General features: G+C 44.2%; 1 protein-coding gene across 1 annotated transcript in view; it reads right to left on the bottom strand.

Moving 5' to 3' along the window:
- The window catches only part of LOC124552627 (aminopeptidase N-like), a 230,330-nt gene that overhangs the window by 138,708 nt on the left and 78,418 nt on the right, over window positions 1-13,204 (bottom strand). Inside the window, exons 5-6 of the mRNA XM_047126952.1 lie at window positions 11,056-11,271; window positions 5,727-5,849 (exon numbers count right to left, since the gene is read on the bottom strand). Of these exons, the coding sequence (XP_046982908.1) occupies window positions 5,727-5,849; window positions 11,056-11,271 (339 nt within the window). The remainder of the gene's footprint in view (window positions 1-5,726; window positions 5,850-11,055; window positions 11,272-13,204) is intronic.

Genomic DNA, 13,204 nt, shown 5'->3' with positions numbered 1-13,204 from the left:
AGGAGCTTTCACACTGTCGATATTGAAGAAAATCGTTAACAGAAGAATCGATCCAGCTGACATTGCTTCTTAGTTTGAAAATCAGCTTAACCAAAGAGGAAAAGAAGAAAAACTGTTTGAGGGTGAAGAGGGCTATACATATCGTTTGCAATAGTGCACCCACGGAACGTAAGGCCTTATTCAAACATCGTCACATCGTTGATTTAGGTGTCCCGTAACTTAGAATCTGGAAACTTTATGTACCTTTTGCTCCCAAACTACTGAATTTATTAGAGTACTTAAATTTGCCATGCAGCTAGTCAGTACTAGTGTGAAATATTCTGTCGCAGGAATTTTTATTTTATAGAACAGCACGGCGTTTTTGTGAGAGAAATGTCCTAAAATTTAATGCATTCTTCCACGTGTATTTGGAGAGCTGTAAAGACCGAGCAAAAGAAGATATCAAGATACAAACATCAAAAGAAGTTGTACATCACATCGGTTCCGAGAGTTCCGGGACCTGTAGAGAAAACTGGATTAGAGATCAACATAAAAATTTCCGCCTTTTTTTTATTGCTCACGAAAATCACACATTGCACGTTGTACCACCATACAGCGAGAACTTCAGAGGTGCTGGTCGAGATTGCTGTACACACCGGTACCTCTAATACCCAGTAGCACGTCCTCTTACATTGATGCATGCCTGTATTCATCGTGGCATACTATCCACAAGTTCATCAAGGCACTTATTTTTCCAGATTGTCCCACTCCTCGGCGATTCGGCGTAAATCCCTGAGTGGTTGGTGGGTCACATCGTCCATAAACAGCCCTTTTTAATCTATCCCAGGCATGTTCGATAGGGTTCATGTCTGGAGAGCATGCTGGCCACTCTAGTCAAGCCATGTCGTTGTCCTGAAGGAAATGATTCACAAGATGTGCACAATGGGAGCGCGAATAGTCGTCCACGAAGACGAATGCCTCGCCAATGTGTTGCTTGCACTATCGGTCGGAGGATGGCTTTCACGTATCGTACAGCCGTTACGGCGCCTTCCATGACCACCAGCGGCGTACGTCGTCCCCACATAATGACACCCCAAAACAGCAGGGAACCGCCACCTTGCTGCAGTCGCTGGGCAGTGTGTCTAAGACATTCAGCCTGACCGGATTGTCTCCAGACACGTCTCCGACGATTGTCTGGTTGAAGGCATATACGACACTCATCGGTGAAGAGAACGTGATGCCAATCATGAGCCACCCATTCGGCACGTTGTTGGGCCCATGTGTACCGCACTGCACGGTGTCGTGGTTCCAAAGATGGACCTGGCCGTGGACGTCGGGAGAGAAGTTGCACATCATGCAGCCTATTGCGCACAGTTTGAGTCGTAACACGGCGTCCTGTCGTTGCACAAAAAACATTACTGAACATGGTGGCGTTGCTGTCAGGGTTCCTCCGAGCCATAATCCGTAGGTACGGGTCATCCACTGCAGTAGTAGCCCTTGGGCGGCCTGTGCGAGGCATGTCATCGACAGTTCCTGTCTCTCTGTATCTCCTCCATTTCTGAACAACATCGCTTTGGTTCAGTCTGAGATGCCTGGACGCCTCCCTTGTTGAGAGCCCTTCATGGCACAAAGTAATAATGCGGACGCTATCTAACCGCAGTATTGACTGCCTAGGCATGGTTGAACTACAGACAACACGAGCTGTGTATCTCCTCCCTGGTGGAATGACTGGAACTGATCGGTTGTCGGACCTCCTCCGTCTAATAGGCGCTGCTCATGCACGGATGTTTACATCTTTGGGTGGGTTTAGTGACATCTCGGAACAGTAAAGGGACTGTGTCTGTGATACAATATCCATTGTCAACGTCTGTCTTCAGGAGTTCTGGGAACAGGGGTGATGCAAAACTTTTTTTGATGTGTGTATTTGTAATGTGTGTATCAAATTTTGTACAAAAAATTAGTTCTGATATTCAAACAGGAACCTTTGCTGAAAACATTTCAATTGTTTTTTAATTATAAACATTAACGCCATTAAGCTTTAAAACTTATGTGTATGCTTCTAACATTTCTTAACAACTGTATCAAATTTAGTTAGATTTTCTTGAAAACGTTGGATTATATACGGCGTTTTTCAGAGTACTGCAATTTTTCATGCATCGTCCCTTACATTTACATCTACGTGATTACTCTGCTATTCACAATAAAGTGCTTGGCAGAGGGTTCAATGAACCACCTTCAAGCTGTCTCTCTACCGTTCCATTCTCGAACGGCACACGGGAAAAACGAGCACTTAAATTTTTCTGTGCGAGCCCTGATTTCTCTTATTTTATCGTGATGATCATTTCTCCCTATGTACGTGGGTGCCAACAGAATGTTTTCGCAATCGGAGGAGAAAACTGGTGATTGAAATTTCATGAAAAGATCCCGTAGCAACGAAAAACGCATTTTTTTTTAATGATTGCCACTCCAATTCACGTATCATGTCTGTGACACTATCTCCACTATTTCGCGATAATACAAAACGAGCTGCCCTTCTTTGTACTTTTTTGATGTGATCCGTCAGTCCCACCTGATGCGGATCCCACACCACACAGCAGTACTCCAGAATAGGGCGGACAAGCGTGGTGTAAGCAGTCTCTTTAGAAGACCTGTTGCACCTTCCAAGTGTTCTGCCAATGAATCGCAGTCTTTGGTTTGCTCTACCCACAACATTATCTATGTGATCGTTCCAATTTAGGTTATTTGTAATTGTAATCCCTAAGTATTTAGTTGAATTTACATCCCTCAGATTTGTGTGTCTAATGTCGTAATCGAAATTTAGCTGATTTCTTTTAGTACTCATGAGAATAACTTCACACTTTTCTTTATCCAGGGTCAATTGCCACTTTTCGCACCATACAGATATCTTATCTAAATCATTTTGTAAGTCGTTTTGATCATCTGATGACTTTACAAGACGGTAAATGACAGCATCATCAGCAAACAATCTAAGACGTCTACTCGGATTGTCTCCTATGTCGTTTATATTGATCAGGAACAATAGAAGGCCTATAACACTTCCTTGGGGAACGCCGGGTGTTACTTCTGTTTTACTCGATGATTTTCCATCTATTACTACGAACTGTGTGACCTTTCTCACAGGAAATTAGAAATCCAGTCGCACAACTGGGGCGGTACGCCGTAGGCACGCAGTTTGGTTAGAAGACGCTTGTCAGGAACGGTGTCGAAAGCCTTCTGGAACTCTAGAAATATGGAATCAATTTGACATCCCCTGTCGATAGCACTTATTACTTCATGAGTATAAAGAGCTAGTTGTGTTTGACAAGGACGATATCTTCTGAATCCATGCTGACTATGTGTCAAAAAAATCGTTTTCTTCGAGGTAGTTCATAATGTTCGAATACAGTATATGTTCCAAAACCCTACTGCAAATCGATGTTAGTGATATAGGCCTGTAATTCAGCGGATTACTCCTACTTCCCTTTATGGTATTGGTGTGACTGAGCATTTTTCCTGTCTTTAGGTACGGATCTTTCTGTGAGCGAGTGGTTGTATATAATTGCTAAATATGGAGCTATTTTATCAGCATACTCTGAGAGGAACCTGGCTGGTATACAATCTGGACCGGAGGCCTTGCCTTTATTAAGTGATTTTAGCTGCTTCGTTACTCCGTGGATATCTACTTCTATGTTTCTCATCTTGGCAGTTGTTCTTGATTGGAATTCAGGAATATTTACTTCGTCTTCTTTGGTGAAGGAGTTTCGGAAAACAGTGTTTAATAACTCTGCTTTAGTGGCACTGTCATCAGTGACTTCGCCGTTGTTATCGCGCAGTGAAGGTTCAAATGGTTCAAATGGCTCTGAGCACTATGGGACTTAACATCCGTGGTCATCAGTCCCCCAGAACTTAGAACTACTTAAACCTATCTAACCTAAGGACATCACATACATCCATGCCCGAGGCAGTATTCGAACCTGCGACCGTAGCGGTCACGCGGTTCCAGACTGAAGCGCCTAAAACCGCACGGTCACACCGGCCGGCGCAGTGAAGGTATTGATTGCGTCTTGCCACTGGTGTGCTTTATGTATGACCATAATCTCTTTGGGTTTTCTGCCAACCGTTAGAAAGTCTTTGCTGGAGGTATTGCTATTGCCATGCTGAAAGGGTCCGGTAGCCACCTTTCATTAGTCCGGTAGCCCATTTTCATTACCATTTCTCTTTCTTTTCCTTGTTTCTCTTTTATCTTTACTCTCATAGTGGTGTGATTGAATGAATGTGGTTGTGTGTCACGTTGCTAGACGGTGGCGTAGTCTGCTGCAGAAAGTCTGCGATAGTCGTACAGATTCAGCACCAGTTGTACAGAATAGCCAACTCTCGTAGTGGTCAAGTAGGCAAAGAGGTTTGCGCTACCTGTGAGAAATCCACCTGTGTTAGGTTGGTGGCGGAAATGGCATCTTTGGGTTTTCCGGGCCATACAGAGCGTGGAGGAGGCTGGAGAGGAGAAAGGGAGGCAGTCTGCCGCCGGTACGGGAAGCGTCCACAGCTGTGCTCCAGTCGAAGAAGGGTGAGTTAGACTGACCGCGTGGCGCGTTGTTACTTGGCGAGGGGAGAGCTGTTAGCCTTTGGTCTCGCTTTTCAACTCTGAAAGATTGTTTTGCCTTGTCGCAGCAAGGAATGCAAAACTTTGGCAGATGTTTCACTTAGTAAATTTCTATAGCAGACTTGGATCCGCTGGTAGAGCGCCACACAAAGGTGTCGATAAGAAGTGAGCATTCGCTTCTGTATGAATGTCTGTTTGCCTTCAGCTGTGCCTGTATAAGCTTTCATTTTTTCTAAATATTAATAGCTTTGCCTTCTCGTAAATTTTCCTTGCTTTATGTATTTTTGGTCCGTGGGGAGCCAACCACGTGGTTGAACATTATAGTTGTTGGGCTACCGGCATCACTAACTGTCCGATCGCATGTTTGTTTTAAAGAATGTTAACTGTTCATGATGGTGTGATGTGATATTGTTGCAACTCGGCCACGATACCTAGAAATTGCGTCTCCACAAACCACGTGGGTGTACTGCGAAACGTGTACCGTTTCACGAGTTATTGCGGTCAGCTATCAGGCAACAGCAGTTGTATGAATGATTCACACCAATGATTTTAGGAGTAGATTATAACAGCGAATGTATCGATGATTTTCCTTAATGTCTTAGGAATAAATGATTTTATCTACAATTTTCTCTTGTGTTCCGAGGTTACGTTTTTGCACCTAAGCCACTCACCTCGTAGCTTTCCCGTTAGCACATCCAACGCGTTTCCTTATGCACAGGTCCAGTGATTAGTCTCCCCTTGCATTTTATAACAAATGCTTTAGATTAAGTCTTATTTTCAGGTGTGTTCTGGGAGCTGATCTTATGCAGTGTTCATGCATTTTCTATTTTATTTTAAATGTTTGATTGTCGTGAACAGTGCGCGGGCAATACTATTAATTACATTGTATCCGCTATGAGCGACATCACAACGTATGCACTTTTGTGAGTTTTTGGTCTGTGATCAAATTTATTTATTTTCCGACTCGACCAAACCTTCGATTAGTTGTATGGTTAGAGTCGGTGGCGACCCTAATCTTCTCACGTTAGCTTCCCAAGCAATAAGTATTTACATTCCCAATAACAACGTAATAACCTGTAGTAACAGGTTAGTTACAGTGCACCTGAATAATTTGCAAGAATGTGGAAGTAGACGGACGCAGACTTACCTGAAAGTGATCATTCCCCAGTTCTCCATGGCCCCAGAGATGAAGTCGGGCAGAGCCACCAGGTGCAGATTCTTCATGAACGTGTAGTAACTCAGGTCACCGTCGAAGATCTTGTTCAGCTCCCTGAGAACAAACGGACAACATTCTGTTACACTATGACAATTTCTCCAAGATACAAAGGTTTTAATGACAATGCAGAGAGACTGGAAGCGAAACTGAGCAATAGGAGACAAATATTACTTAAAATCCGTCTTGATTGCAATTTTTTTTTTAATTATTCATATGACCGGTTTCGGTTCATTCAGAACCATCTTCAGATCTGATATTTCAGTTACACGAGTAACCCGTCCAAATCCAGCAACTTTCACATGCTACGTCACACCATGTCACACTGAAGAGAATCGTTCAACGTCTCAGAGAGCCTAGACACGGGTTCACAGGTAGATGCCGTGTTTCTTGACTTCCGCAAGGCGTTCGATACAGTTCCCCACAGTCGTGTAATGAATAAAGTAAGAGCACATGGACTATCTGACCAATTGTGTGATTGGATTGAAGAGTTCCTAGCTAACAGAACGCAGCATGTCATTGTCAATGGAGAGAAGTCTTCCGAAGTGAGAGTAATTTCAGGTGTGCCGCAGGGGAGTGTCGTAGGACCGTTGCTATTCACAATATACATAAATGACCTTGTGGATGACATCGGAAATTCACTGAGGCTTTTTGCGGCTCATACTGTGGTATATCGAGAGGTTGTAACACGTGAAAATTGTACTGAAATGCAGGAGGATCTGCAGCGAATTGACGCATGGTGCAGGGAATGGCAATTGAATCCCAATGTAGACAAGTGTAAAGTGCTGCGAATACATAGAAAGAAAGATCTTTTACCAGTTAGCTACAATATAGCAGGTCAGCAACTGGAAGCAGTTACTTCCATAAATTATCTGGGAGTGCGCATTAGGAGTGATTTAAAATGGAATGATCACATAAAGTTGATCGTCGGTAAAGCAGATGCCAGACAGATTCATTGGAACAATCCTAAGGAAATGCAATCCGAAAACAAAGGAAGTAGGTGACAGTACGCTTGTTCGCCCACTGCTTGAATACTGCTCAACAGTGTGGGATCCGTACCAGACAGGGTTGATAGAAGAGATAGAGAAGATCCAACGAGGAGCAGCGCGCTTCGTTACAGGATCATTTAATAATCGCGAAAGCGTTACGGAGATGATAGATAAACTCAAGTGGAAGACTCTGCAGGGGAGACGCTCAGTAGCTCGGTACGGGCTTTTGTTAAAGTTTCGAGAACATACCTTCTCCGAAGAGTCAAGCAGTATATTGCTCCGTCCTACGTATATCTCGCGAAGAGACCATGAGGATAAAGTCAGAGAGATTAGAGCCCACACAGAAGCATACCGACAATCCTTCTTTCCACGAACAATACGAGACTGGAATAGAAGGGAGAACCGATAGAGGTACTCAGGGTACCCTCCGCCGCACACCGTCAGGTGGCTTGCGGAGTATGGAGGTAGATGTAGATGGAGAACGTAACCCTTCCGCAAATTGCTGCAGATTTCTATGCTCGGCCATCAACCACTGTCAGCATGCGAACCATTCAACGAAACTTGGATTTTGGAGCTGAAGTCCCACTCGTGTACCCTCGATGACTGCACGACACAAAGCTTTATGCCCCACCTGGACCCGTCAACACTGACATTGGACTATTGATGACTGGAAACATGTTGCCTCGTCGGACGAGTCTCGTTTCAAATTGTATCGAGCGAATGGACGTGTACGAGTATGGAGACATCCTCACGAATCCATGGACACTGCATGTCAGCTGGGGACTGTTCAAGCTGGTGGAGGCCCTGTAATGGTGTGGGACGTGTGCAGTTGGTGTGATATGGGACCACTGATTCGTCTAGACACGACTCTGACAAGTGACACGTAAGTAAGCGTCCTGTGTGATCACCTGCATCCATTCGAGTCCACTGTGCATTCCGACGGACGTGGGCTATTCCAGCAGGACAATGCGTCACCCCACACGTCCAGAACTGCTACAGAGTGGCTCCGCGAACACTCTTCTGAGCTTAAACACTTCCGTTGGCCACCAGACATCCCAGACATGAACATTATTGAGCATATCTGGGATGCTTTGCGACATGCTGTTCAGAAGCCCTGCAGGATTCATGATGTCAGTTCCCTCCAGCAGTACATCAGATATTAGTCGAGTCCAGTCCTCGTCGGTTGCGGGATTTCTGCGTGCTCGCGGGGGCCCTACACGATATTAGGCAGGTGTACCAGTTTCTTTGCCTCTTCAGTGCATAATTAAATAATCTGCAGCAGTATTCAACTTGAGCGTGAGGTCGCCGTAGAAAACCGTGCGGTCACGGAGTAAGAACGAGTAGTCTTTGAATAAGATGGGTATATCTCTGAGATGAGCAGGTCTTTTTGTGGTTGTTGAGCCCAGGCGGACCTCACAGACTGTTTGTCGTGAGCTGTCAGTCAGCGAGGCAGTTAGGAGATGGAAGACAATGTCGCCTTGTATTACGTATTACCGCAACTGCGCGTTCTGTTGTGAAGTTAGTGTTAAAAGGGTGTACTTCCATAATAATGTCACAGAAGGGGAAAGGGCGTGTCGGTAATTATGTCAAGTTGTGTCCCAAACGAGTAGAGAAAAAGAATTCTGCAACAAGGAAATGAAGTCCATATAACTGCACGGCGAGCTAGGGAACAATTCATACGTCATCGCCTCTTAGACAAAATCATATCATATAGACAAAATAGAGAGGGACAACGTACTGTTTGTGATATGTCGCTAATAAGGTAATTTTGGAGCTAGACCTGGGAAAACTGGTATTTGGTTTCTCAGTCAGAAAATAAAAAATATGTGTTTCGGCATTTTTGGAAATTGAACCACTAAGGGGGGTAAAATATGGTGTGATTTTTTTAAATAATTACTAAAGGATTTTTAAGGTTGCATCTATAGTAATTGACACTTTACTTATAGGTTAGAAATAAACAAAAGCTTGTTTCAGTGTTTCTACAAATTCAACCCCTAAGGGTGTGCAGTAGGAGATGAAAGTCTTTAAGAAAATATTTAGTTGCATTAACCAAATTTGAAGCTGAATTTATAAAATTTGGTACACTACTGGCCATTGAAATTGCTACACCAAGAAGAAATGCGGATGATAAACGGGTATTCATTAGACAAGTATATTATACTAGAACTGACCGGTGATTACATTTTCACGCGATTTGGGTGCATACATCCTGAGAAATCAGTACCAAGAACTACCTCTGGCCGTAATAACGGCCTTCATACGCCTGGACATTGAGTCAAACAGAGCTTGGATGGCGTGTACAGGTACAGCTGCCCATGCAGCTTCAACACGATACCACAGTTCATCAAGAGTAGTGATTGGCGTATTGTGACGAGCCAGCTGCTCGGCCACCATTGACCAGACGTTTTCAGTTGGTGAGAGATCTGGAGAATGTGCTGGCCAGGGCAGCAGCCGAACATTTTCTCTATCCAAAAAGGCCCGTACAGGACCTGCAACATGCAGTCGTGCATTTTCGTGCTGAAATGTAGGGTTTCGCAGGGATCGAATGAAGGGTAGAGCCACGGGTCGTAACATATCTCAAATGTAACGTCCACTGTTCAAAGTGCCGTCAATGCGAACAAGAGGTGACCGGGACGTGTAACCAATGGCACCCCATACCATCACTCCGGGCGATACGCCAGTATGGCGATGAGGGGTACACGCTTTGCGTTCACCGCGATATCGCCAAACACGGATGCGACCATCACGATGCTGTAAACAGAACCTGCATTCATCCGAAAAAATGACGTTTTTCCATTCGTGCACCCAGGTTCGTCGTTCAGTACACCATCGCAGGCGCTCCTGTCTGTGATGCAGGGTCAAGGGTAACCGCAGCCACGGAAACGTCGTCGAACTGTTCGTGCAGATGGTTGTTGTCTTGCAAACGTCCCCATCTGTTGACTCAGGGATCGAGATGTGGCTGCACGATCCGTTACAGCCATGTGGATGTCTGTCATCTCGACTGCTAGTGATACGAGGGCATTGGGATCCAGCACGGCGTTCCGTATTACCCTCCTGAACCCACCGATTCCAAATTTTGCTAACAGTCATTGGATCTCGACCAACGCGAGCAGCAATGCCGCGATACGATAAACCTCAATCGCGATAGGCTTCAGTGCGACCTTTATCAAAGTCGGAAACGTGATGGTACGCATTTCTCCTCCTTACACGAGGCATCACAACAACGTTTCACCAGACAACGCCGGTCAACTGTTGTTTGTGTATGAGAAATCGGCTGGAAACTTTCCTTATGTCAGCACGTTGTAGGTGTCGCCTCCGGCGCCAACCTTGTGTGAATTCTCTGAAGAGCTAATCATTTGCATATCACAGCATCTTCTTCATGTCGGTTAAATTTCGCGTCCGTAGCACGTCATCTTCGTGGTGCAGTAATTTTAATGGCCAGTAGTGTACGTGGATATTATACTGGGCCAGTCACTGATGCACAAAGCTCATGAGAGGAAGACCGTTCATAAAGTCGCAGCGAGAAACAAGATACTGAGAAAGTTGGACGGTGGAGTATGGGTAAGGAGGGAGAGGAAGAGAGAGAGAGGGAGAGAAGGAGAGAGAGAGGGAGAGAGGGAGAGAGGGAGAGAGGGAGAGAGGGTGAGAGGGAGAGAGGGGGAGAGGGAGAGAGGGGGGAGAGGGAGAGAGGAAGAGGGAGAGGGAGAGAGGGAGGGAGAGAGGGAGAGGGAGAGGGAGGGAGGGACGGAGGGAGAGAGGGGGAGGGAGAGGGGGAGGGGGAGGGGGAGGGGAAGGGTGAAGGGGCGGGGGAGGGGGAGGGGGAGGGGGAGGGGGAGGGGGAGGGGGAGGGGGAGGGGAAGAGGGAGAGGGAAGCTTAAATGTGCTTTCGATGAACGCCACTCCTGATTTGGAGACCTTAAAGACTCGAACATCCGCATGAGATTCTTGAACAAAGAACTTACCGGGCCTCCAAACGATTACCCTCCACTAAAGTTTCCCAGTGGCGAGAATCTGTGATAGAAAATTTGGAAGAGCCTCAAGAACACCAATATGGCGTAGTACTAGTGAAGGTAAACGTGATCGAGTGGGGACTTGAAGATGAATATGACGACAGAGGCGACTGTGGAGAATGTCAAGATGTGGAACGTCTTCAGAACAATTCTCCCCCAGTAAGAGAATGCTCGGTGATCTGTGGCAGGGAAGCACTGATGTAGCCCAGTTTAGTACTGAAAACTTCTGGACACAAAGAAACGAAAGTATGAACACATACGTACCTTAGCGCAGCCCGACCCACCCTGTAGGGCAGGGTCCTCTCGTTTCGCAGGTCTGTGGTGGAGGCGATGCCGAGTGGCTCAAAGCTCGTTCCGGCAGCGGCGGGCGACAGCGAGATCACCGAGTAGGTCGTGGGTTCGAACACCACCCAGGACACGAGGTACGTGGACATCTTGGGCATCTCGCCGAACTGGTACTCCGTGTGGTTTTCGTGTGTGCTGTAGACATATAAGCCATGAACCAGGTGTGGGTCAGATGCTGGATAGTTGGCAGAGAAGTGTTAATATTAAACCTAGCTATTCCACTCATATTTTGAACCATGACGTCATCAAAATAGTACATATACACTACTCATCAAAATCCTCGTCCCCTCTTAGTGCCCAATCCAAGAATTTTTTGGTAGCAGTCAGGGCTTGGTGTTTCCTCCGTCCTTCCTTTCTGTTTAAGAATTGCAGTCAAAATCTTTTGTAGTATGAACTATGCATTTTATTCACAATCATTATCCAATTTTTGTCTTCCAACTTCGTTCCTTATAAGCGTCTTGTAATGAATCTTCCTCATCCGAACTTTTGTATGTCAGTTGAAATGTTTCATTCTGTATAAATTATGGCCTAACCTGAGATAATTTCGTACTTAAATTATGTGTATTCCATATTTGAAGATACTTTTGCATATAAAACACTACATCGCTGGTAATATTTCATTTCGATCCATTTCGCAACATTGATTTGGACCCACGAAAATTAGTAATCACAATCCTCAATTTAAATGGACCAAGAAGTATTTCATTTAACATTTTTCTGATTTTTAACAACGATAGTTCAGTCGACCGTGTAAAATTACAGGAAGCTGCTATTTTTCAGTGTGAGAATTTCCAATCTTCGTTATTTTCTACTAAGTGCATAAATCTTACCGTAAACATTAATTTCCTGGAAACATTATGTAAGTTATACCCAGTGTGCGATTTGCAAGGGGGAGGGGGATGGGGGGATTCCCCCCCCCCCCCCCCCCCCTCTGCATCAGACAATCCCCTCCTCTGGTTCTAGTTTATGCATCCCAACCTGGGATGTTTATTTCCCACGCACTGGAGTAAAACTTTACATATAATTTAAATTTGTGGAGCCAAACACTGAAAGTTGTTAATACAGTCTTACTATTAATACTATTAATATGTTTGCTTATTAATTTTGAAAAAGTGTTATGTAGTAGGTAAGCATTTCAAACCGATAAACGTATTTTCTGATGAAATAAAAAATACTCGTAAAACGTTGGGAAAACTGCATTGAAGTCCAGGGAGGTTACGTAAAAAAATAACGCATGTTTCAGTTTTCTATCATCAGAATAAGTACAGCTTTTCACAAATGTGCCTTTACTTTTTGAATTCACCTCGTATATCTGTATGTAGATGATTTTGTAAATAAGCTTTACCTATAATGTACTTTTAAAGATATAACAAGGGATGGCTATTCTGATAGCGCTTACGGGTAAATAGTGAGTTTCGGCATTAACATCTATTTATAAATAACTGTTTAACCGTGGGTAACGCCACGGTCCAAGCTAGTAACATATATAATTATACTAACCCCCTAAGACATCACCCCCCACTGGTAAAAGCAGAAATCGAACACTGGTTATACCTGAAAAGTAATTTCAGTTGAGGTAGCCTAATTTATACTAAATTGACTACAGCCTGTTTTAGATCGTATTAGAAACATGACTTGTAATGTACAAAGTATTTTTGGCACCAAGCGCGGTAGAGTGGTTTTAACAACCATTGAGATTGGTCCCTGCGATTATATGAGAAATTGCATTATTTTTCTTGTGTAGAAATGCTGCACAATGTATTTGCTTAACAAGTGGTGTAGTGGAAAATATCAAGAATGTAAAAATAAATTGATATGGTGATAAGAAGTGACAAATACCAGCCACTTGTTATTGCAACACCTTGAACCTATTAACTGGAAAACCGGAACAGAAACAAAGACACCCTAGACAATGATACAGCTATAGCAAGACAAGTAGCATTTGTCTCCTAATATATTGTATCAAACTTATTAAATTACAAAAACGCTGAGACAATTAGAAGAAGAATAGTTAAGTTCAACTTTGTGAAAATTTTTACTTCGATATATAAATGAACATTCAAGTAAT

This window comes from Schistocerca americana, chromosome 10 (assembly GCF_021461395.2).
Source record: "Schistocerca americana isolate TAMUIC-IGC-003095 chromosome 10, iqSchAmer2.1, whole genome shotgun sequence".
Lineage (NCBI taxonomy): Eukaryota > Metazoa > Arthropoda > Insecta > Orthoptera > Acrididae > Schistocerca > Schistocerca americana.
Note: the sequence above shows the minus strand (reverse complement) of the source record. Positions and strands in the feature narration are given on the sequence as shown.